Source organism: Pseudopodoces humilis, chromosome 9, assembly GCF_049639895.1.
Source record: "Pseudopodoces humilis isolate 2021_Gansu_Grassland_sample_001 chromosome 9, ASM4963989v1, whole genome shotgun sequence".
In the NCBI taxonomy this organism is placed as follows: domain Eukaryota; kingdom Metazoa; phylum Chordata; class Aves; order Passeriformes; family Paridae; genus Pseudopodoces; species Pseudopodoces humilis.
The window spans coordinates 25,757,654-25,784,314 of NC_142208.1; the positions used below are offsets into that span (position 1 = coordinate 25,757,654).

Below are 26,661 nucleotides of genomic sequence, written 5' to 3' on the forward strand. Positions count from 1 at the left end.
CTGTTGTTATTTTTCTCCTCTTCAGCTAACATTAAATGGACACTGGCAGCAGCCTAATGAAACCCACAGTGGTTCCAATCTATTCACCAGCTCTCACCTGGAATGAGAGCCTGGTTGAGTACATCCCATCTTCTGCCTTTTCACTATAATCACAACTGAGGCATAACAATAAAGCCTGATTACTCCTTTGGTGCTTTCCCTGTATCCCTCCCTTCTTCCTTATTTCTCTCTCATACTCAAAAAAGCTTTGGTCTATTGCCTTGTAATAGCAGATGAGTGACACACCACTTCCAGCTGGGGGGTTAAAGCAGTAATTCCAGGGTGCTGATGAGATTGCAAGGAGTGGCACAGAGCACTCCAGCACACAGGGAACATACTTCAGGCAGGAACTCTATGGTCCTACAGCAACAAGACACTAGAGCTTAAAGGAACACAGTTAGCATTGTAACAAACTGCTACAACCCACTCAGTGCCCTGATGGATCCAGTGCTGTCTGAGTAGTTGCAAACTAACACACAAGCACACACATGCAAAGGAATGCAAGAGAAGATAATAGAAGGTAGACAAGTATAATATAAAGTAATAGAATAAATAAAAGAAGAGGGTGTTCTGCACCTGAACAAAGACATAATCACCCTGGACGATCAGGGAGTTATGGTCAATGTAGCCTGGAAAGGGTTTGCTACGGGTGGCTTCACTGCAGTTCTGCATCTTGCAGGTGATGTATTGGGCATCTGAAAGGAAAAGAACAAAAACAACACACTTGAGATCCTGAGCACAGATTCCTCCTACTGTCATCAACCAGTTTGCCGAGGCGGCAATTTGCTTCCCAGATTCATGTGAAGTGAACTGACACCATCCATTCAACACCACACAAACCTTCTTTCCCCTACATCCTCTGTAAATCCACCCTCAATTACTTTCTTCCTGTAATATCCTTCCTTCTTTACCTGCCTCAGCCTCCCATTATTTCTTTCACTCTGCTCTAGACCAGACGTCAGAGATACACATTTTTACCAAGGGAGAACCTTCTATGATGCACCTCTGTATTTCCTACATCACTTACACTCTGTAGAGTGATTCAGATTGACTTGGAAAGTATCTCAGACCAACTCCTGTTTAGGGGTTTCACCAACTCCTCTGCTGACAGCATAGGTAGGTGCACTCTGGCAGACCTGGGCAATCATTCCACACTCTCTTATAAGTAGAAATCTTAGCAGTTGCAAATTAAATGGCCTAAATGCAGCCATCCATCTTGCAGCCATGCAAGCCATCCCATCCACTGTCACCACGTGGGATGTCCTCACCACCTCTTCTCAACCACTGCAAGGTGTTCATCTCATAATCTGTCACCTGAAGAAAAACAGTCTGAATTTCTTCATGGGGACAATTTATCCTAGAATACAGGACCAGATTCTCAGTAATCTGTTTGGACTCTTCCAGATTCATTAAAATTTATGCTTTGTTTTATGACAAACCTGATCCACACAAGGAACAATTTTGACTTTTTCACATTAGTACTTACATGGCAGAAATACTACATTGCATTTAATATTAGAAGTACTCCTAATTTTCTTTGGAGAAACACAACCCCTTGTTTGATATAATTACCACCTTCAGATCAGAGAAACAGCATTTTACACTGAAATAGAACTGGCTGGAATTTTCCCATCTTGTATTTAATCTTGGTTTTAATTAAAATCTATTATTTACATTTCTTTCCTTGCTTCTAAGGGCTGTTGACTTCTGCTTGAAACAGTCATGCAGGATAACAAACCTTTGGGAAAGCTCGATGAGGGATGATTTTTCTCCAGCAATTTGCAGGAAGTTCTTGGAATATTGAAAGTGCTAAGTATTATTAGTCGCTGCCATTTATAATATTTTATGCCTTAGCAGCTCACTGCAAAACATTAAAGAACACAGCCTGGGTAGCATGATCGAAATGTACTTCCCTTCAGAGGGACATGATTTGTTCCACATTAGCCACGAGAGGGCAGGGAACGACATAATTCCCAGCCTGCTCATTCCAGTGAGCCCAGCAAAGTTCCCTCTCAGAGCTGTTCAGCCCTCTGCTCCTCTCTGCTCCTCTGCATCCAGGAGGGGACAGGGGGCCACAGTCTCCCCCACCACCCGACAGTGCTGAGGGGTGCAGCATGTCCCCTCCTTGTCCTGAGAGTGCTGAAAAGCCACAACAAGGTCTGGGTGCCTCCTCTTGTCCAGGCTGAGCAAGCCCAGCTGTGTCAGCCTCCACAGGGAACCGTGTTCAGCCCTGTGCTCATCCTTGTGGCCTCCTCTGCACTTGCTGTACCAGGTCCACCGCTTTCCTGTGCTGAGAGTTCCAGAGATGGACACAGAGCTCCAGGAGGAGTCTCTCACTGTGTCACAACAAAGTTCCTGAGTGAAACGTGTACCAATCCTGGGCTTCAGCAAAGCAGCCTCACTTGAAATGGTCCTATTGCCACCTGAGCTGTTGGAAAGACTGGGGGATGAAGGAATCTCCGCCACAAGAGATTTCCAAGAGCAGACTGACATCCATTAGAGGAGACTGAGGTTCTTTGGATCCTACTTTAATAGAGGAATGGGGACTATCCCTATTTCTGCTGTGATCACAGGAGTCTGTGCAGCTGTGATTGCATCATTGATGAAGATTTACTAAGGCAATTCTCATGAACTTTTACAGTGCAATTCTCCATGGCTTCAATTCTAAAATGCCAGTAATAACTATGAAAGGGCAGAGTGCTGAAATTGCTTAAGCTAATCTCCCAAACAGCCAAACACTGAGATGTGCACAAGAAGAAAAGCTCCTTTTGCTACAGGAGACAGAAGTAAGGAAAAGCAGGCTTCTTGCAGTGCCTGGTTCTCACTATTTTCCTGGGGGAAGATTTTCTGTGTTCATATTAACTCAAGGATTTTTTCCATTTCATTCTTCCAGACATTTTATGTGACTCCATTGGCAGAGTTTTGTAATTTAGCATTAATTAATGTCAATTAATGTATTCAGTTGCTAAGTTCTGGAATTAATTTCATTAGTTTTCCTGCACAGATGTTTTCCCTGCCATAGGTAATTAGGACATTATGCTTTTCATTTCCAGAACCCTCACCTCCAACAACAGCTGCTGTTTTTAATATACAACAACAAAGTCACACTGTGCCTGGAGAGAAGAACATTGCAACTCCCAGCTCTTACACCCCCAGACACTTTCATTTTTGACAGGTTTAGAAACCCAGAGTAGGAATCTTCTCAGGGAATGGCAGCTATTTCTAAAGAGGAAGCAAGAAAAGTCACAGAACACAAGAACGGAGACATCTTGTAAGGGAAACCTCTGACAAAATTAATCTGTTTCAGTGGTGAAAGAAAATTGCAAAATCTAACAGAAAAAGTTAAGAGCCAGGGGGACCCTGTGCCATGAAATATTTTAGTCTTTTACATTTAGCTTGATCTCCATGCTCATATGTTCTCAATGCAAATGGATCCAACGTCTCCCAGAGACATTTCTTGGCTCAGCTGGTGGAGAAGGAAGGTTATTGGTGGTTACTGAAGGCTGGTTGGCCTCTGCAAAAGTAAACAGGAGAGTTTTAAATCCCTTCCTAAAGCAGTGAGATTTTCTTCAGGATATTTTGTTGACAAGTGCTTTTCTGGATTAAATATCAAACCCTAATATCCAATGCTTCCTAGCATAAGCTTGCATGTATGTCTTCTCAAAATCTTATTTGATCACAGGGAGAGTCAGAGAAAATGGTCATTCTGCAAATGTATAATTTATATTTTTCCTGTCTTTAGTTCATGGAGGAATGTTTTTTTTCCTCTGTCAATAAACCCAGTGTGGACAAATCAGGAGTTTTATAAAATGTCAATGATCTCTTTCTCTCACAGATTTTCTGTGGAGCATCCCAGTTCATTACTGAGCAGGTTAGACATTAGGGACAGTTTCTGCTTTTGAAGCATGACTGGCACCCTGTACCTAATGACCCATAAGAACATGGCAGTGACATATGCCACTGAAAGACCCAGGCCTGTAACCCCTCTCCCCCAGTGACTAATAACACAAGTCTAGGGTGCCTCAGCAGTGCAGGTACATCTTCAGCATTCACAACCTCCTATGGCAATCAATTCCACAGTTTAATTAAATCTTCTCCCATGCTTTAATCTTTTTTTGAGAAGCACACAAAATGACTGTTCTTTATCCATTTCCATCTGGTCTGAATGTTGATTTGTGAAACATGGGAATATGCTCACAACTCTCCAGGTCTCAGCAACTGCAGAGCAATTAACCAGTAACGAAGATCAGTGAAATGAAACCATCCCATTTACTAAACACTCACAAATCTGGTTTTATCCTGCTGCTAGTCTTTCTTCATTGCATGTCAGCATCAGAAATCTTTCTTTACATAGGGATGTATATCCTCTGCCGTTTCTGGCATAAAGCTATAATGAGAGAAACTAACAGATGTCATTCTCCAGGACAAACACTAATCATGATCAGGAAAAAACACTAATCACAATCAGGAAAAAAAAATAAATCACTGCACAGGTTTAGGGCACTATGGGAATTAATGCAGCACTGTAGCTATGTTAGGAAAAGACTGCCAGGCTAGGCTGCCTACTCATTTTTTCCAAAACAGTGGTTATTTTATTCTTTCCAGCAATTTTCTGTGAAAACAGAAATTAAAGTACTAGTGCAACTTTTTGATTCAGGCACTATTGGCCAGATGCTGAGTCCCTGTGGATCAGCAAGCAGAACATGTCTGCTGGCCCCAGGTGAGACTTTGGTCTTACCTGAATCACAGCAGCACCTAAATTACCTTTCAGTAGGAAAAACTGCTATGTAAATCAGGACAGTGGAGGAAAAGCAAAGGAAACAAAACTACTTTTTAAATAACAGGAGCTCTCTAAATTTTTTGCCAGCACATTAGAAAACCCCTTAGCTTCTTTCATCCACACTTAAAAAAAATAAATTAAAAACTTTACTCTAAATAAATTGTTGTCTTATTTACAAAAGCAAATGCATGGCTCATAAATGTAATAGTTGTTTTACTGTCTATAGAAACTGTCATTTAGACATGCTCTGAGTCAGTTTTGCCATTCTCTGGATGGCCAGCAGGTACCCAGTTAGTCCAAATGCCTTGTAGGAATCCATCTTCTAATTTGCACCAGCAGTCTGGATTCCTCAGTAGGCACCACCTGAATAAAAATTATCTCCCATTTAATTAGCTTGAATCAGGCCTCACTGGGATCACCCTACCAAGCTCAAATCAGATAAGTCTGTTAATTTTAGGATCTTGTGTATTCTTCATAAACCTGAAGTTCACATGTCATTAAGTTTATATCTTCTGAAAGCACTTCAAGTTGCATTTGAGCAAACCTGGATTTAACTTCCACCATCATGCTGTCTGCTGGCTGTGGTGGTGAATGTAACAGAAGAAGCTTATCATGTGATTAAGAACCAGGGATTAATTGTCTTACTGGGGTGTTGCCCTGAAGCCAGACCAAAAAATAAAATAAAAACAAAAAAAAACCACACAAAAAAATCACAGTTCCTGCTGACTTTGCTGGTTTGCCTTTGATCCTTCTCCAAAATCAGAGCGAAACACCAGGGACACCCAAGAGTACAAATGGAAATGTGAGATAACATTCATATGAACTTCTTCCAACCAGGAAAATCAGTTTTACCACTATGCTCTCAGCCCCACATTGATATGAATTGGGCCTGAAGCCTTTGAAAAATAAACAAAAGCATGACATTCCACAAGATGAAAATTTGCATGCTCTCCAAAACTTACACAACAGGATGAAAAACATAAGTGGCAGCAATTAGTCCTGCAAATCTGTCTCCACCAACAGAACTAAACTGAGCTGGCTGCACTCAGCTTGCTCATCACTACCTGCACCCTAGTTTGATGAGACACAGTGTGTTTAGGAGGAGTCCACATTTTTTATGGATAACAAAGGGAAAAAAAAAATGTAAGAAGTAGGGAGAATGTGCACTCAGGATGATCTAGCCAGATCCTCAGCAGTTGTAAATCAATACCACTGAAGTTAGAGTGATTCATGCCTGCTGAGAGACTCTTGTTTTGGTCCTTGCAAACCTTTTACATTATGTACATAAGCACATACAAAAAAATTAAGTGCACAGACAGACCGTAATCAGAGAGCAGAGATAGAGAGTTACTGGTGTTCTAGCAAGGAGAGCCCAGCACTAAGGGTGTTGCTCACAGATGTTCTCAAACAACTCAGTCAGGGTGACCCTGTACCTGGCTGACATTTCTACTTCTCACCTAAAGCCACAGTTGCACTACTCAGCTTCTGCTGGAAAAGATAGCAGCACAAAAATGAAGGTTTTTTACTTATCTATACTCAGTTCAGCAGATTTTTGCTTAGCCTTTATATTTCCACTTCAGGATCTTTTATTTTATTGTACAGATTGGGTAGTTGTTTACACACTACTCCCCTTTCTTTCCTTTTTCTCTCTGCCTTGTTTTGGCAAATCTACCTTCTCAAATTTAATCCCTTTATTGAAATTTTACACTTGGTTAACTCTCAAAAGAGATATTCCAAACAAAGCATAAATAAATAAATGCAAGAACATGTAAAAAACCACCATAAAAATCCAATAAAAATTATTTGCAGATTACCCTCAGTCTGGAATAAAGTATTTTTCTCACTTCAGCACAGTTCACTCCATTACCCCACTGGCAGAAACACACCTGCTCCATTCCAGAGGTAAAGGTTTGTTCATCCATTGGAGGGTGATGATCACTTTGTGCAGGAAAAGGAGACTGATTTGGTTCTTGGAAGAAAGCTCTAGTAGCCAAGAGACCTGTACATACCGAGTTGCTCATGGTAACTACAGTAATGGACCATGTGCACGCTCTCTGTCTTGGCCTTAAAAACCCGGGACCTGCAGTGCTTCCAAACACCTGGCAAAAAATGCTGTGATATGTTCCAAGGCTACTGCTTCCAGCTACCCACCAGAGTCCTCTAGGCAGAGACCAACACTCCTTGGAACATGGGGCAAAAGAGAGCACACACTGAAAATCCAACATATTTTCTTATATTGACAGCGAGGCGAGCCCTGATTCATTATGAGAAGTTTTATCCAAATGATTTGCAGGGGTCACCACTGATATATTTATATTTTTAGTTCTAACACTGAATAAAATTAAAAACTTTAGTTGTGCTGTCTCACAACTAAGCCAATATAAGTGTGCATAATCTGTTAGTGGTGTTGAGTCGATGAGCAATAATTTGTTATTCCCCAATATATTCTTTTCACTAATATGTCTGACTCCTCAGTGAAGCCAGTTTCATCTACCTGTTTTCTAGTTCCCACTTTAAGAACTATAATGAAGCTTACTAGTTTGTTAGGAACTCAAGAAGTGTCTCTCAAAAATGTGTTGTGGCTGTGCAAAATGTTCTTATTTCAGCCTAAGAACACAAACAAGACTTTTCAGGGCATTTGGAGCATGGTACTTTCTCTGCCCACTGTGAGCTGAATATCCCTCAAATGCATCACCAGAATACAGCTCCTTTAACATCACTTGTAGTGATTCATCTCTAATGGCCTCAAGTTTTAATCACTTCTAACAGCAGTGTTTTGTGCTGAAATAGACACTCTCCTGTTAGAATATTTCCTTTTAGCATGTCCCAAGAAATAGAAAGCCTCATGTTCCCAGCCTTGGTGCCATATCAGGTAAGTGAAATTGAGAGGAGAAATAATATTCATAGATCACAAATTATAAGAAATAGAGATAATATGTTCTTTCACTGTCACTAATCATGCGTACCTTGAAATGAAAAGACCTTTAAAACTTTATGGTTTCTATCGCAACTGTTTCTTTTTGAAATTCATCTTCAAAAAAATTCTCTTTCAAGCTAAATTTCTCTAAGTTAAAAACCAGATTACCTTACAATTAACTTTTCAGATATTTTTTAAGTTTCCAGTGACAAAATGCACATTTTAAGTAGCACCACTGCATTTGAGGGTACAATTCAAGGGAGAACTTTATCCATTTAAAAAAGAATTAATTGAAGGCATCATTAATACTTCTGGTACTGCAAATGGTAAAAACCTCCATGCAGGAATAAAGCATTCCTGAGGAATAAATTCCTCAGCTGTTTATTGAGGAAACAATATGGAATTAAAATTACTAGATCTCTGGCAGCTGGGATTTCAGTGTGATGCCTGCCTGAGGCAATCCAATGTTGTGGAAAAGAAATCCATGGAGAAAGATCTGCAAAGGCAGTGGAGCTCAAAGATAAACCTTGAGAAAGCCTGGATGGGAGGAAAGAAGGCCAGCAGGTGGCTGAGGGTGCCTGAGAGAATTTACAGCCAATTAGGAGAATATTTTGGAGTTGCAGGTAAAGGAGGCTCCTGGAATAGAAGAAAACACCACCTCAAGAGGCAAAGCAGGGAGGGAAAGGAGCTGGTGAAAGTGAAGGACAGCAACAGGACATGCAGTAACAGTGAAGAATGCACTCAGACTGGTCATTAAAAGGTTTCTAATTAGGTGTTTTCAAAGGTGGTACCTAAGGCAGAGTATCCCTGGTCTGCTAAAACCATAAGGCTATAGACACAGTGATGTTATGTACTGTGTGAACAAACAGCAGCTAGGCTTCATGACCCAGAAACTTCTCTTCAGTGTCATGTTGCCATCAACAAAAATCATGTAAGAAGAAACGAAAGTGTTGTGTGTAGTAGCTCGAGTTACTGCTGATCTATTCTTCCTTACCATGTCCTCAGTTCTTTCACAGCCTGGTTAATCCAACTTTTTGCCTTGCTGGAAAGGCTTCTCTTCTGACAGAACTAATTTGGAGCAGCCAAACTCCTCGTACTAAATGAGTGCATCACTAAAAGAAGTGAGATTTCTGCTGGGGTACTGTATGGTTGCAAGAGTATGAGGAGAGCCCGGTTCACCCCAATATTTGGGAGGTGATGTACTTACGACCATCCACTGTCCTTGCCTCCAGGTGCACGAGGTCAGCCTCTCTTCCATTCCCCATCATGGACCTGTGAAAGACAGATTGAGACAAGGGAATTAAAAAAAACATATACCACAAATGGCTGAGATACTGCTTTCAAAGGAGATCCTGTTTAACTGAAGATAAACTCATACTCACAAATAAGAGCTCATAATTTTGAAAGAATTTTGGAGTTTTCCCTAAAATGAACTAGAATATTTTAAAGAAATTCTACCATTTTATCTAATGAATGTCATTGTACTTATGAGTTCTTTATTTCTCACCCCTTCACTTCTTTCCACCTGGAGCCCTGTTCTGTTCTTGTTGGCACATGAAATTTTGATATTTCTCCTGGTTTGCTCAAAAGGATGCCTTTTAGCTCACAGTAGAATACAGAAGACTTTAATTGATGAGATAATAGTATTTGCCAGCATACTAATTATAGCTGTTCCTTTATATTGGACATTTTATGCACATTTGCTTAATTGACACTCTTAATGATCAATGTTCCCTCATTAATTAAGAAGTTTTAAAAACTCATTTTATCCTGAGACATTTTATCACTTCTGATCTAATAAAAACAGTATTCCATTAATAAAAGAAGTGTCACATTGAAAATGACTGTTTGTTCCCTCTGAATTAGCAAGTAACAAAGTAAAGGCATTGAGCACTGCAAATAAGGAGTTTAGGGAATTAAACTTTGCTTCCATTGTTGAGGCTCCCCTGGACTGGCACTGGTGGCCTCCTCAGTTCCCTGGAAGAGTCCAAATGTCCAGTGGTTTGATGGACAGACTGACTGATGGGAGCACTGACTGCTCCACGTGCCAATCCCACTGAACAGCTGCCTCTGCAGCACCTCTGACAAGCAGCCTTGTTCCTGGTCCTGACCTATCATCCAAATCCCAATCCCAATTGAATCTTTTAATTTAAAAGATTAAAGAGAAGGGTTAAACAACCCATTTCTTGTTAGCTGGCTGACCTCCTAGTTAATAGAAGCATGAGGGAAGACATGCATTCATTTCCAGTGATAGAGAAATTAGATGTTCTCTTCAAACCCTCATTATTTTTCAGGAAATCAGAAGAGAGATTCAAACAGTGATTTAGACCTTAATTCAGTTCCCACTGACTGCAATCAGAGGCACCTCCAGTGCTTAATCATCATGTGCATTAACTAATAACTATTATAAAAATGTTAACAGTAACAAGACTCTGTCCTGATTAATCCTTACCTTTGCTTGACAAAATATATAGCAACTCACTAGCTAGAAAAGGTTTTGTTCCTCTTTGCTGGGGACTGCAGTTCAGAAAATACTCCAAGCCAGCATTGCTTTTACCTCTTCTCCATTTTTAATAAAGTTTATGGCAAGGTGTTATTACTCTAAACATTCAACTTCCACTTAAAATCTCTGTTTCCTGGTAATTGACACCCAGTGAGGGGGGAGAAAGCACATTCCCAGGACATTTTTATTATGCCTGCTCCGATCAGCAGATACAGGGCCAAAATTCTGGGCCTGCTCATTAGAATTCAGCTCAAGATAGACAGATGCCAGTGACAAACAGCTCTAAAAAACTGCAGAAGGACAAAGCTAGGTCATAAAGAGGACATATATCCTCTTTATTCTTGTTTATTTAAATGGACTTTAAATACTGGAACTGGAATATTGGAATAGTCCACCAGGAACTGGGTTATTGCGGAAGACACAGTACAGCTTTGTCAGTTCATTCCTCCTCCTGACCTCACACACCTCCATGGGGATGTGAACTCTCCAAAGAAACAAGGAATAGATTGCACAAATTTGAATATTTGTGTCTCTCAACAATGGTGCTCATCCAGCAAAGCATGTGAGTCTACACTCAGGTGTTTTGTGAATTTCCTCCTCACAGTGCTATTCTGACCCCAAGAGAAACATCTTTTGCATCTCCTCAGGCAAAGACAGACAATTTTATGAGCCATAATTTACATCAAACTCCTAGGTGCCTTAAGAGCAGCATATAAAGATATGGACCCCTCAAGCCCTGAAATTAATCACCTGCATATTGCTCAGTCTCATACCACAACAGGCAGCACTGGGACTGTAGGAGCTTCAGTTCCAGGTAGAATTAAACCATCAATCGTCCCAAGGGGGTACAGAACAAGGACAGCTGAAACACAGCTGGTGATAAACCTCCAGGACTTCCTTTCTTTTGATGTCTCCTAACCACTGTGACTTTGAAATGTGATGACAAAGATGAAAACTAAGGTCCAGAGGAGGAAATTCCTAAAGTCAAACAGGACATCTGAGGTATAGTCAAGAGCCATATCCATGACTTCCTATCTGCCAGATCTTTCTCCCTACCTTAGAAAATGCACATTTCATTGCTTTGATATATAATAGGTTTAATTTATTTGTGACAGCACAAGGTCATGGCCATAATATTAAATGCCAACATAAAAAATCAGTTGTAAAGAACAGGCAAAATACAAATACACATCTGCTCAAATCAATATTAACTGTACAGAGCTGCCAGCCAGAAACATATCACTTCCATCTGGATTCTGCTGAGACCTTACTGACCAGCATTCTTGTAATGTCACATTTTTTTGGATCACGCTGCCTTGTTCCATGATAGCCCTAGGATATTTCTTTATACATCTCTCCAGACCACCTGAAGAGTATTACATAAAGTAATACTCATCTTACCCAGTTATACATCACAGATACTTAACTCTGAACTAATCACACTCAACTCTCTTTGCAGGCAGAGAGATGAGACAGGGAGTTTTGCACTGTGGATCAGCTGAAGAGTGTTAGATACGACTTTATGAGAAGAATTTATCCTAGAAAGGCCTGTTTCTCTCCACTGAATTTAACATGCCACTACAGATACCCACATGTGATCACATAAAGGTCCCACAGCAGGAAACACAACAGACCTGAATTATTTATTACCTAGTTTTAAAAGCAGAAATTACAGATGAGGTATGGATTGCAATTAAAGGTGCACCTGAATGTCCTGAGCAGTCCTCTTTCTGAGAAATGTTTTATACAGCTACATCAGCCTTAGTACTTACTCTAGGACATATAAAAGCCTAGGAGACATTCAGAAATGCAATATTGACCACTGTGAGCAAATACACGAGATAAATATTGTGCTGTGGGTTTCACTGCCCCTGAAAACATGCTCTCTCTAGGAAGACAGACATATCCTTTTACTTTCATAGGACAATCTGTTCCTAAAGCATCTACTAGAAAAAAAGGTGTTAGGAACTGTAGGATATATATCAGAATTCTTGAATTTTTAGTATGTCATCCAAATGAATCACAACACTACCAAGCATCCAGCTATTCTATTAGTGGGTTTTCTTGTCTTTTTCATTTGGCTGGGGAAAAAAACCCCTCATTATTCTTAGAAGGTGAGAAAGTCAATCTACTTCTACTCTCTTCTGAGTATTATTAAGTTTTGAAAAACAGTATGAAAAAGAATGAATACCTGATTACAAAGAAATTCCATTCCTGACCAGACTGGAAGGTTCTTGAATCAAAGCCAGAATGATCAAAAAGAACAAGCTTCACATGTGGAAGAAGGAAACTACATGCTGTAGTACCAAATACCAAATAATAAATACCAAATTATTACAATACCAAAGCCTCCAACTCAGTGTTTCTGACTTAATACAGGTGCCCACTGTGCTTCATTACCTTTTGTGCACATGGTCAGTGCAACATGGGCAATGCAATGCAAAGGCAGACAAGGAAAGTGCTGTGTGTTCAGCAGCTGATAGACCAAGCACCCTACAAAGAACAGGGGTACAGATAAACAGCATTCTGGGACTCACTCAGCCACTGATTTCTCTCAGAAATCTCTCTAAAAATAAACAGTCCCAAATTTGCCATTCCCTATTCTGAGCTACTTCTGTTTGCTATGCTAGCAGTGCTTTCTTATATTTCTCAAATCCATTCTTCCCTTTCAGCATCTGCTCTCAAAGACCAAACACTCATATATCCACAAGCTTTTCTTCTTGCCTCAGTCTATGCTTTCACTTTGTGGTAAAATGCCAGCATATCTTTTGTCCATCCCTTTAATCTCAGGCTTTCTGTAATACTCCCAGAAATTTCAGGACACCAGGGATATCCTTGCAATGCTTTCTGTTGAATGGTGCCTATTGTATTTTTGTGATTAACTTTTAGTGTTTTGTTGGTATAATTGTCTGGTTGTTTTGAAAAAAGAAAAAGGAAAAGAGAAAAAATCTTTTGGGGAAAGGAGGATTTAGGAAAGCCAAAGGGAGTGCAAGGCAGTGACCCCACTGCCTTTACACTGAAGATGCTTACATTTTGAAAAATTTAGGACCCCCATGGTCCTATTACCAAGTTGCTTCCTAAAATTTTAATCACTATCAAGCCGGCTAAGTAGTTATCTGCACTTGAGAGCCTCACAAATCGATACCACTGGCTGCAGCACAGTAATTGCTCTGAATACAGATTCTACATCCATCGTGAGAAGCAGCACAGGGAAAAGACCCCAAATCATCCCCTGGTTTCGAAGTAGGCTGAGCTAAACAAAAGCAGCCTGGCACTGCCCATTGCACAGTAAATGCTAGCTGGCATATTTCTGTAGTGACCAACCCCTTGCAATCTTCTCTGTCTGAAACATTTCTAAAACCTTGGCTTCCTTGGCCTGTCAGCTCCTCTGAGCCAAGAAAATTCAATAGAGACCCTGTTATCCTGGGGTTTCCACCTCTTCTATCTTTTTTCACTTCTAGGGACAAAAGCAATTGTTTATGGATGCTGGGAACTGATGAGGCTTGCAAGGCAGTCAGACCACTCAGAACTGCAAAAAGGCATCATTGTGAAGAAAGCAAAAGCTTCTACTTGCTGCACCTAATTTCAAACTACCATTTTTTCATAAACAATGAACTCGAAACACCAGACAATAAGGGCTGCATCTCAAGGACTTGTGCATTCTGAAAAGTAGCTCTGAGTGCCCCTGGTTTTGGATGCTTGACTTCAGACACAGACACACTGTATCTGGAACTACATGCACAAGAAACTTGATGGCAATCTTTTCATATGTATTTCTAGTATCATACATACAGCAGCCAAGATCAAATGTCCTTTGAGACAGGCAGTAGAAGACATTGTTATTTCACAGAATCCTCAATGCAAATGGCCCAGAATTCCAAATGCTACCATGCCCATTTCACAGACAGAAACAGAACTGTCCCTCATTCTTTATATGGACATAGAGGCCTTATGCAGCTTTCCCATGTCTCAACTGCAGAATTAGGACTCCTGTGACCATACCTCACCTGCCCTGGGAGTAAACAGGTACAATTTGTACATGCAGCAAAGGCTGGCAGGCAAATGACATAACAGCATGTCTCTGTTAGGGTGGATGGAAGGAGATCCACACAATTCTGGCCATTTTGAGATTATCAGTGCTGCGTGGGAGTAGCTCAGATGTGGCTGCAGTGCCGTGCCAAACAGAAAAGTAACACATTGCTTGGAAAATCCAGTTTGACTACACAGCATGAAAAATGCTCATGTTTCTCAGCTGCCTTCTGCAGATGACTTTGTTCTTTACAAGCTATATATTTAAGATGCCGCCTGACCCTCAGCATTCCTTCTTCCTAGTCCCAATTTGAACAAATCCCCATTTCCACATTCACTGCATTACACAGAAAGACTAGATGCAACAGTCATGTGGAAGAGGGAATGTACTCCTAGAGATCCTTATGCCAAAGTTGTCCTATGAACATAAATATTCTAACAAGCTTTATCCTGTCACAATAAAGCTATAAAGTTGCTTTGTTCAGCACATGATAATGGCTTTGTAATTCAATTATTGGTAGAATTTGCCTTTAGGGATTTATCTTCCTTTAGCCTCAGCACTCATGCGAATCCCTTATCGTAAATCTTGCCAATGCAAAACCAGCTCCTCCACTGCCTCTGGACATATCCTGTCATATTAAAAAATTGACACCTTCCTCCAGCTTAGTGAATGGCAGGTTTTTGGTTTTAAGGTACAGAATGAAAACAACAACAGTGGATGCTGTCCTCAACAACAACGCTCGTGTTGTCCTCAGCAGCATCAATTCTTTGGTTTTTGATGTTTCTGTAACACTGAATTCTAATTGCCATTCATAAAAATAGTAACATGTAGCACTGAACAGGGAGCTTTTTGTCCAAAGATACAAAAGTACTTGACAATCAACCTTTAAGTAACCTTCCCTGCACGGTACTGATTTGTTCAAGACCTATGGAAAAGTACAAGACAAACAGACCAAGTCAGAAATAGGGGCTGAGGAAAATTTTTGTTCTCAGCTTTATAGATAAACTTCACTGATTAGTCAAGAGCACAGAGGCCTCATTGATTTAACCAAGATCACACAGTTGCTATGTGGCAGAGACAAAAATAGAGCCTGAGAGTCCTCCAGGCTCCTTTTTCTTTTACTACTATATTGACTCCATGAGGACTTTGCAGATACTCTCTGTTTCTTTTTTTGCTTGCAGAGGTCAGTGAATCTGCCCCAGGGAGCTTAGTGTGAGAGGCAATTCTTGTGGTGTCTTTACTTCAGTCCCTATTATGTGAGATTTCACAGATTTTACTATTCCTGGAGCATATTTTAAAGACTGCTTTCTAGCTTTAACATCTTCAAACCACATCCTCCTGATACGTTTTAGAAACATGGACATATTCCAGATAGGCATAAATCATCATTTTGTTTCTTTATATCTGGCTAATAAATCTCCCCTGACCATAATTTAATTAGTTTTTCCCTGCTACATCTCTGCACTGTTCTTTCCCACACTGTCCAACCACATGAGACAGTTTGGTGCAATTCAACTGGCAGCCACTGGACCAAAAACCATTCTATGGTTTGCTTTACTCAGTTTGTCACCCTTTCTTTAGAACTGATAGAAAACAGCAGTGCTGTGAGTAAAGCCCAGCTTCTCCTAATTGTGCCACCTCCCAGCACTGACCCAGAAAAGCAGGTGGCTGTTGCTGCTAGCACTGAAATAGGTGGGCAGGTAACTGGGGGTACTGGTGTGACTTTCAGGCCATGGGGAGTCACTTTTACTCTCACCATCCCACCACTTTTTAGAGCCCTAGTGCATAATCACCCACACCTTTCCACACTCTGCTGTCTACACACCCCACAGCTTTGGGGGCAGCAGCAAAGGAAGCCTTCTCCCCTGCTGCTGTAACACCACAGCTCTCCATGGGAAGCTCCAGAGAGGAAATTCAGCTGAAACTCTGAAATAGATTGATGCAAATTCTCAGGAGGTAGCTGCCTATTGCTGGCAACACAGAGTAGGAGGAATGTCTTAAAACTAGGATCTAAACTAAGTAGATAAAATTCAGTTAACCAGGACTAGATCCTGATTTTAAGATAGCCCTTCAATCTTAAATCTCATTTTCATATATTACAGGAAACTTAAAACATCAAGCTGGCTTGAAGAGAAAGAAAGAAGGAGGAAAGCACCCCCTAGTAATAACCTCTGAGCTCCCTCCTTAATGTCAAGAACCAAATCTACCTGATTTACAGCTTCTCTGCTGGTACAGTCTAATAGGATCACAATTTCTTACTGTGTTAAGACCATGTCTGTTGCATCTTGTAGTGCTGTGGCTCAGTCAGGCAGCTCTGGAGGAGGCCAGCAAGTCATTTAGAGCAGGAGAGGAAAGTCAACTCTGGTAACACAGTATGCTTCTCATTAAACATGCAAGAGAACAGCAGGGCAACCTTCCTGACAGAGATCTAGACAAATCCACAGGTGACTTACCTGTGCACTGCTTCACCTTCTCAAGGTCTGTCCTTTATGGGTGCACACAGAGAAATCAGCTGCTGAGACCAATGCCTGCTGGAGACTGACAGTTCCAGGGTCCTGCACAGCACTGCAGGCTCCTGCTACTGATGAGCCCCCAAATGGAGATTTTGAACACGGTGACTGGATGCCTGCCTACTTCTGCAGAACTGTAACGAGGGAAAGTGGATGATGTAGAAAATCTGAAGCTCATGGGAGTCTGTATTCATTTATAGAGTATCTCTGGATGATTTTTAAAGAAATATCTGCTGAACTGGGAAAACTGAAACACACCAACCCATGCACCAGTCAGACTGGGGCTTCTTGGTCCCAAAAGGCTTAATCAGATGAATATTTGCTTCATTCACATCTGCTGAAAACTGTCATGGGTTTCTCTGGCATGTACCCATAACCACCATATTTAAGCTATGAAAAAACCATTTTAAATTAAATTGTTTCCCTTCAATTCACTGAATAAAGCTTGTGTGTTAGATCAAGCAGGTGATTATCTGGACAGGCTGTCACAATGCACTTTGATTGGCATCTTTCCCATCAGCTTCCAGCAGTTGTCCTGCAGTGATTAAAAGGTCTTGTTCAGCCATAGACAGCATCATTTGTAAACAGCCCAGGCACTGAGGCATTTAAAGTGCCTCAGCCCACCTGGGTGGGCGTGCAAATCTCACCAAGACAAGAACAGACAGAAACACTGGGACAGTGCACCCAGCTTGCTACAAGTGCTTGAATATAATGAAGTTTTTAACAGGACTTTGACACCACATCCCCTTGATTTTCAGCTCTTTCAGCTGCTCCAGTGAACACAGTCAGAGCTTTTAAAATAGAGTCTCCAACCTCCTCTGAAAAAGAAAATACATATACCCTATAATTATACTGTGAAGATTAACTTTCTTTGCTACTACTCATAAATTAAACACAAATATAGCCCTATGTACTCATCTGTCCTCCCAGCTGCTTACAGGCTTTTCTCCCCTTTGGTGTGTGTGCATATTTTTGTATCATTTGATGGGAAAAGTTGGTTGGATTACTCTTTTACATTTGCCTCCATTTTCCTCTCCTGCTCATACTCAGAAAAACATAAGACTGAGTGGAGACCTAGCAACATCTCTTACCAAACTGACATGTTTCCTTTAATTTCTTCAGGGAATGATTAACATCATGGACATGTGATGCTACTGGAAATCACAAATGGTGTGGGTTGGAGTGGATGGTAAAGATCATCTAGCTCCAGTTCTCCTGCCACAGGCAGAGACACCTTCCACAAATCAGGTTGTTCAAAGCCCCATCCAACTTGGCCTTCAACACTTTCAACTTCCACAGCTTCTCTGGGCAACCTGTGCCAATGTCCCACCCCCCCAAAAGTAAAGAATTTCCTCCCAATATCTAATCTAGACGTGCCCTTTTTCAGCTTGAAGCCATTACCCCTTGTCTTATCTCTCCAAGCCCTTGGCTAAAGACCCTCTCCAGCTCTCTTGGAGCCCTTTCCAGGCACTGGAAAGTGCTCTTAGGTCTCCCCAGAGCCTTCTCTTCTCCAGACTGAACATCCCCAGGTCTCTCAGCCTCACAGGAGAGGCGCTCCAGCCCTCTTGTTATTACATCCTTCTGATCTTCTTGAAGTATGGAGTGCTATTACCCTGGTATTTCTCCTACTCTCTTGTCTGGGTGCAACACTCAAGTGAAAAAATAAAATCAATACCACTGATAGAGAAAATGATTGTAACTTGATGATCTAATTTACTAGTTGGGCTTTTCTATTGTTCATTTTATGTTAGCTTTTAAGACACTTTTATTATTTGATTTTATTTCTTTCCTCCTTCTCCAAGTTTCTCAAGGTTAGGTTTTGATTAGAATTAGGTGAGAGCCTTTTCAGATAAAAGTCTCATTTTGATTAAAAACCATTATATTTTGAGAAATTTTAATGAGATTTTTAACCTTTTTTTTTATTATTATTTATTTTTTTTAGGCCTCACATCTCACAGCTCTAATTGTGATGCCTTGACTTACTAACTGTTAGGAAATAATTTCTGGTGGAAGGCAGGACTTGATCTGAGGACCAGAATAAAGACCTGGATTTTAATGACCAACAAATCTCTGCATTTATATTTTGGCCATATTGAACTCTATGCACTTTGAGCAGTTTTTTCTGCAACTACTGCTCATGGATGTTTTGATTTGCAAGTCACAAAGTATCAGTATTGAACTTTGACTAGATGACTGAACCACTCTAAAAAAGGAAGAAAAAAGAGACTTAATTCCCAGTGTGACTGGTTCACCAATTGTGTTCATGTTTGTATTCACTACAAACCAGCATCTACACCCAGGAAAATTCCACAATAGGAATGTTTACCAAAAATCACCAAGTACCACAAAAATAAACTCAGAAGTATTTAAATAAGGCATTTTTATCCAACTCTTTTAACTAGGATCTACTGCATTCTGTTTCCCTAATGCCAACTAAAATTAGTAAACACTGTGCTATCAGCAATAGTCCATGTATATTAACTTGTTTCTGTATTATGCTGCTGAATTAATATTGCTTAGAATACCCCTTCCTAGCAATTATGGTATTTTCACAGAGCACAGTTCCAGAATTGCCAAGTACCTTGATAATTTTCATGCATTTTTCTGTCACAGTACATTTAACAGCAAAATCTCAAGAAGCTGCCAGAAAAAATAATTGAAAAAACATGAAAATTGTTGATACAGCGTGGAACTGCGGTGCCTTGGGCTTGTATGCAAGTGTGGATTCTCCCAAGTCTCCACCTGACACATAATGTGTGGCTGACTCTCTGAGTGCATTTTCCTCAGTACACCACTTCTACATCCCCAGATTATGCAGATATGTGATGATACCCAAATTACAGAAATTATTAGAGGTGTTAGTTAGAGCAGCCCATCACTAAAGCCTGCCCAGCCACAAATGTGTCCTAAAAACCTTTTAATGAGGTAGAAAATTACAGATCCCTTTTTTTCAACTTTTTTTCTTTTTTAATTTGTTTTTTTTTTGGTGGAGGTTTTTAAGACAAGAAGTCTCCAGTCACCTCTCATTTTAAAGGTTTGACTTCATCTGCTCATCTCCCACCTGATATCTCCTTTCATAGAGTGACATTACACCTCTTCCATCACAAGTGTGGATGTCAGGGCATCACTTAAGAGCTGCAGGTGGAAGAATGAAAAGGGGGAACAGAAGAGCTTAGAGTAAAAAATATTCTATTTCCATATTAATGACTCCTCTTAATAAAACAGGATACAAGAATAGAAAGTACATGTGGGCTACAAGGAACTGAGTTGTGTCTACACAGAGTGTTTTCTCAGAATTATGTAGTAAGCATCATCAGACTATTTTTCTTCAGGGGTTTAAATTTCTCTGGAGTGATAGGAGGAAGAGATGTTTCACAGAGCAGCCAAAAATAAACAAATAAAGAAGAAAATTCTCTTGGCAACAGATACAAGAGCTGCAGCTGTAAAAGGCATTACAGCTTCTCTGACAGTATTTGCAGGTAGAACCTTCTCAAGACTAAAACTAGCAGGCTCAGTGGAGTTTGTTCACAAGACTCTTGTGTGACCCAAAAGCCATTTACAAGACAACATGACAGATTAAAATGGCAATGAAAATATCAGTGAGACATCATCAACTTTGTTTTCATCAACTATTCGAATCCACGTTAAAGTCTTTAAAGTCTTCCAGGTGCACCTTCCCTGTCACAACAAGCAGTGTAACTATTGCAGCCTCAAGAATGCCTGATGCCAGAGGCCTTGATTTGTGTCTTCTGATTTTAGAGAAGTCCTAGTTTAGAGAGTACTAAAAGCAATCTGTACTAAAGCAACTCCTCAGCCATCCTTGGATATCAGAACATTTCCCTCATTCTCTGCCCAGTTCAGCTGTGTCCTGGTTGATCCCTTCAAAGCCATTTGATTTAGATAAAGCACCAGGAACAGGAGAGAGTATCCCCACATTCTGCTCTAAGTTACAACTTCAGGACATTTTACTTCACTATTTATTTCTGATTTTAAGAATAAGTGAAATCAGTCTTCTCACTTTTCAGGCTGATTACACTCTTCATATTTACAAGCCAAAATATATAATAATCAATAAAAAAAACCCAACCAACAAAAAAACCCTGGGGCACTGAGCAAGGCTTTACCCAACTTGTACCTCAGCACTGGCTACTGAGATGGTGCTTCAGAAATCTGGATTTCAACTGTATTTCTGCACCCTCTCAGGGCCCAGCACCCGTTTGGTTTCCTTACATGGGGAGTCAGCTGTGACATCGAGTGCAAAGGGATTCCCTTCTGATTCAGCATTTCAGTGCTGCTGGATCCTCAAGTGCCTGGCTGCACAGAATGGAAATGCATATTAAAGCCCAGTGTTGCTCTCTGTGGTGTTCTCAATCACACATGCACAGCTGTTTTCTACTGTGGATGTACTTGAGGACACACTGTGTCCACAGAACTGCAGCTAAAAGTATTCTCTTTGTCTTGAGGTCATTATGATCATCATAAATATGCCTGAATGAGATGCAACAGCGCCTCCACAAATAGTATTACTTTCACTTTTGACAGCAGAAGTACAGCCTAGCTTACACTGAGGTGTGTTTAACAAGGGGCATTCTGCTCAAGGTGAAAATACAGGTGGCAGTTTCATGCTTTGCAAATGGCTGTAGGGAAATCAGATGGGTGCTTGGAACATTTTTTCATCTTTTAACTTGCTCTTTGCCTTTGAAGTTCCAAGCCTAAGTTCCCTTATTTGTTAGGTTCCAAGAGGCCTTCAAAGCTTCAGCTCCACAGAAAGAGAAAATTATAGCTTCATCATTTTTCTCACTGCAGGTGTCCATCAGCTCATTTCACAATAAACCAGAACTGTATGCAATGGCAGGAAAATTCAAAAGGCTTGGAGTAATACACAGGACATGGGGATCCAGGAACAGGGACTGACTTTTCAGCCCTCTGAACCCCTTCAGCAATTACAATTTTGTTGGATGTCTCAAAGACAGATTTCTATGAGTTTCTGCTTTTATCAGCCCAAAGGATGCTTTTATCATCCCAGATGCATCCCAGATGCATCCTCTGGGATGCTTTTATCATCCCAGAGGATGTATAGAGCTCTGTGTTTGCATCTGAAATTTTGAGATATACTCCCTGTTAGGAGTCCTGCAGGAAAGAAATAGTGATATAAACACACATGTGACTGTCTATACAGACACTCCCACAGAAATCAGTTTAAGTTAAAAATGGAATTTAGCTTGCATTAGCTTCAGCTAACACAGGTCCTGAGAAAGGATGAAAAAGCAGAAGCAGCAAACAAAATCTCTGGTATATCCTTTGCAGACCAAATATAAATTTAACTTTAGAAGTAAATTTGACCTAGAGCTCTTCCTTCTTTTATAAATTAAAAGAAAATATTTGACTAAACCACTCATGAATCTTTCTATGTTCAAAACCTGTGAGTTTGACATAAATTTATAGTTTAGAAGCTACCACACTGGTCTCATTTTAATCACTGGGTTCAGCTCCTCCTGATTTCAAGATGACTATTTTATCAAAAGCTTCTCTTCTAAAGGTTTATTCACAGGACATAAGCCCACTTCTGCTCATGGGCAGACTAATGCCTCCATAAGGAGCTGATGAAAAGTCCTACAGATGTACACCAAAACACAAGAAAACCTTATCTTTGGTTTGGACTATACAACCATGTTTGCAGGGAAAAAAAAAGCTCAGCGTCTCCTTCACCTCTCAGCTTTCCTTTCCATGTAAGTCAAAGTTACACTGGTTTCTGTCTAGTGGCAGCATGCTCACTTTCAAGGATTAAATAGGTCTAACAGCATTTAAAAGCACAACACCAGCCACTAGAGGATGTCTATCTGTGGCAGGAATGCTGGTGTCCTCCAAGACTTCAGCCTTTGTCCCTTAATTGTATCAGGATCAGACTGAACTCTTCACTCTCCCATCCTAAATCGATGCTTTCTTCAGACTACTGTTCAGCGTATTTCAGTTCTGCATCACTCCTAGATCACAGACCCGGTATCCCAATGTCATATAAACACACAGTGCCCCTTTCATGTCAGTTCTAAATTAATCTCAACAGATCAGTAGTGCAGACTGTATTCAGCCACACTGCCTTCAAGAACTCATTCCAACACCTCTGTATGTGGGGAAGTGGTGCCAAGGAAATCAGGAAGAGGGTTTTGCTCTTACCAGTAGAACCTGTTTGGTGTAACTCCCTCATGAAGAAGCAGCCATCTTCTGCCAAACTCCACGGAACTGAATAACTGTGGACAAAAACAAAGAGTCATGAATCACAGTAAAACACAAAGATACCAGAGAAATTAACCTGAAAAACCCTCTACCACTTTTGAAATAGTGACTTGGACTTTTAGTCATCCCAGTCTAAAAGGAGCACATCTGGGGCAGCTGAAACATGTCTGTGGTGCCTTTTATTGGCATAGAGAATACTCAGATGTGTGATATGGGACACAAGTGGTATTACCTGAGGGATCACTTTCTGGGCAAACCCAGAAACCTGCCCTGAATGAAAATTCATCATCCTGTTGCCTTCCTCAGCATTATGCCAGAAGGACTTTGTCTTTCCATTAGCAGTGCCATCCTTAAGAAGCTTTGTCAATCTGGCACCAAAAAATGTTCTAACATGTCTAGACTTCCCCTGCAGGACTGGATGAGTTTAAACAGCACAAGTTACTTCTTCCAAGGAAATCCGTGACTCTCCCTCTGCTCTTGTCCTTCTCCTGCCAATGACATGACACCTTCTCCTCATCTGGTTACACAAACAATATCCAAATACATCAATCATTTCAGAAAATCTTTCCATGATAAATACCAAACCAGCCTGAGAAAGGTCAGCAAAAAGGCACGTTAGAGGTATTATAAATCCTCTGATATGTCTTTGTGGAACGATACATAAATGTTACTATTACAGAACACTTACAAACAGCTGCTCTCCATAAGTGCTGCCATCAAGGAATTCTCAGAAGGCCAGTAGAGGGAAGGATCACTTGGGTTCTGTTATTTCTTTTGATTAATTTAGCTTCAAATTGATCATGTGGAAGGATTGAGAGACAGTCAGCCCCATGTTTTTCTTGCAGATTCATCCTGTTTCCCCTCCTTTCTTTTCCTGTTAGACTTGGTCAGTCCCCTTTTCTGGCAAGGCAGATGTTGGGCATTGTTTTTTGAACTATTATCTCCCTTTTCATGATATCTCTTAAGGGATTTTGCATAAAATGTTGATGATCTGAATCTTTATGCACAAACCACGGCATATTTGGAACATGAAGTGGAAATGGGTAGGAAAGAGAAAGATGGATGTGAGAATAACTGCGATGAAAAAATTATGATTTAGAAACTCTGGGTTCATCAAAAAGATGATTTGAATGTATTTTAAGAATTATGAGACTGGGATGTGAAAAATCTTTGAGGCCTATTTATTTGGATATTGATTCCAAATGCAAAACCCAGTATCCCTCACCTTCCCTATGGTAAAACTTGTAAGAACATGGAGAAACTAATTAAATGAGCTTTTTAGTAAACAGTAGACTGGCATGTATTAAAATTTACTTTGAAATATTAAAGCAAAAAATTCACCTCTTTCATCTCCCTTTCTCTTGAACACTGTCAAAGAAGAGAGAGGGAAGAAGACGGAGGGGACAGAAGATAACAAGAGTAAGAAGAGGGAGAAACAGTTTAGCTCTGTGGCTAGAAGTGCATCCAATTTCAAACCTTCAGTGAGTCTGCTATTTTTCCTTAAGTAAAAGATTATAGATACATTTTTATTTGAAACTTTAGGAAGCCCTAACTGTAACAAAGGAAAACTTTTCTTTTTGGAAATTAAAGAAAATCTTTTGGAACATTGAACAACCACTTTTTGAAGTGATTTAAGGTCATCTATTCAAGAACTTTACCATTACAGGAAGCATTTTCCCTCCTTCACACTCAAAATCCATTTCCAGACTGTTTTTTATAATTGCAGCAAGAAATAAAAACCATGATAACAATAAGCTATTGCTATTACCTATCATCTCTCTGATGTCAATGTCTTTCTTTTCATGGCAAAGCAATTTCTCCTGTGCCAAGTGCTGTCCTTTGCATACAGTAATTTAAGTTTCAATAAAGCTCATATGATCCTTTAATTAAGAACAGGGAGCAATCCAAACTCAGCAACACCTCTGTATTTCCAGACCAGTGATAAACAGGACGCAAGCTCTCCAGGGACAATTGATGCTCCCATGGCTGCAGTCATCACACTGAATCTTGTTTTTCCACTTTTGTGTCTGTTACCTTTATCCCTCTCTGGTTTCCCTGAGCACAACTTCCAGCTCTCTCTGAATTTGCTGGTGACAGTAACAGTAGCCAGAATTAATTAATTACAGGCTGCAAAAGCTTTCTCTGTGCTCGTGGAGCACCCTCCTCCACGCCTGCAGTCCCACTGCAGTGCCAGGTGCTTGACAGCCCCAGTGCCACAGCTTCCCTCTGGCTCTTCCAGCACAGCTCTTCCTCCAGAGGAGCCTTTACCTGGAGCATCTGTCAGCTTCCCCATCAGAGCAGGGGCTGTGATGCTGCACAGAGCCCAGACAGCCCAGCTTTCTCCTAATCTGTGCTCTGAGGAAGATGTGATTCAGGCAAAAAAGTGGAGAAATGCAGGAGTTTCTAAGTCTGCTTCAAAGGTAGGAAATGGATACAGCAATACAGCAATTCTACTGTCAGGGCTGGACTCTTAAATTAGAAGCCAGTGCCCAGTGAGCTGGAGACAGCGGGTGAGAAAAGGCAACAGCTCTCAAAGGGTAATGCCAGCTCCCTGGGAGCCCATATCCAAAGCTCTCATTGTCTTTGATAAGACACTTTAATAACCAGACTTTAGAAGGTTTTTCATCCTCTGCCATTATCTCAGCACCAGCTTTGGCCTTTACTGACTCACAGCAGCACAAGCAGCACTAATGTAGCTTTAGCAAAGGGGGAATTCCCCACCTTATATATGGCCACACCCTCTCCCCCCAAAAAAAATTGCAGTAAAGATTTTTTACAGATTTTTTATTCTAAGTATCATTCATTTTTAAACCTAGTTTATTCAGTCAGACTGAAAAAAAAAAAAAAGAAGTATTTGAAGGCTATGTTTTTGTCAAGTATAGGTTATGATACAGCTGGGATTAGTTTTCCCTTTTTAGCAATTGTGGTGCTTGAATGGGTATTTTTTAAACTCAGCATGGCATTTTGCTCTTGTTACAAAATCCCTGTCTCTCCTGGGACTCCTTGTGAAAGCCTTGTGCACACAGTCCCTTCAAAAGAGGACATTTTGTTTTCTTTGGCAAGGACTTCTGTCTGATGACAATTTGCATTATTAGGCTGAAGTTAAAGTTCTCTGCTGCGCTTATTTTTCAAGCACAGATAGAAAAGTAACCTATTACAATTTTATTGTATGTTTTCATCTGAGGGCCAAGCTGACATTTCTGTTTTCACAGAGACAAAACTGTTATAAAGTTAATAGTTATGAAGAATACAAATATTGTATTGATCTCTCAGATTTGACCCTTGTTCATCAGGGAATAATTCTCTTGCTCCTTTTCTTGTACATTTATTTTTCTGTTTAATAGGCAGATTGCGTAGCAACCATTAAACAGTCTGGGTTTGCTTTGTTTTGGTTTTTTAAATCTTAATATTCTGTGAAGTAGAAACCTACCACTTACCTCATTTATATAAGAAAAAAGAAATGCAAAGGAAAAGAAAAGGCTGTTCTGAGGTTACAAATACCTCCTGAGGCTGAGCAGGGATTCAAACAAACCCTTTGAATGGCTCGGCAATTCCCCAGCCCTCTCCCAGCACACCACCACTGTCTCTGGGAGTAAGGAAAGATGACATCCAAAAACTGAATGATCTTATCCTTCTTTCCTTATCTAC

At 40.5% G+C, this 26,661-nt stretch overlaps 1 protein-coding gene across 3 annotated transcripts in view; it reads right to left on the bottom strand.

The window, feature by feature from the left end:
• The window catches only part of LOC102104334 (VPS10 domain-containing receptor SorCS1), a 261,124-nt gene that overhangs the window by 67,622 nt on the left and 166,841 nt on the right, over positions 1-26,661 (bottom strand). For all 3 annotated transcript variants that reach the window (XM_005520882.3, XM_088059513.1, XM_088059512.1), the window contains 3 exons: positions 22,954-23,027; positions 8,944-9,008; positions 616-734 (listed from right to left, as the gene is read on the bottom strand). In XM_005520882.3, the coding sequence (XP_005520939.2) occupies positions 616-734; positions 8,944-9,008; positions 22,954-23,027 (258 nt within the window). The remainder of the gene's footprint in view (positions 1-615; positions 735-8,943; positions 9,009-22,953; positions 23,028-26,661) is intronic.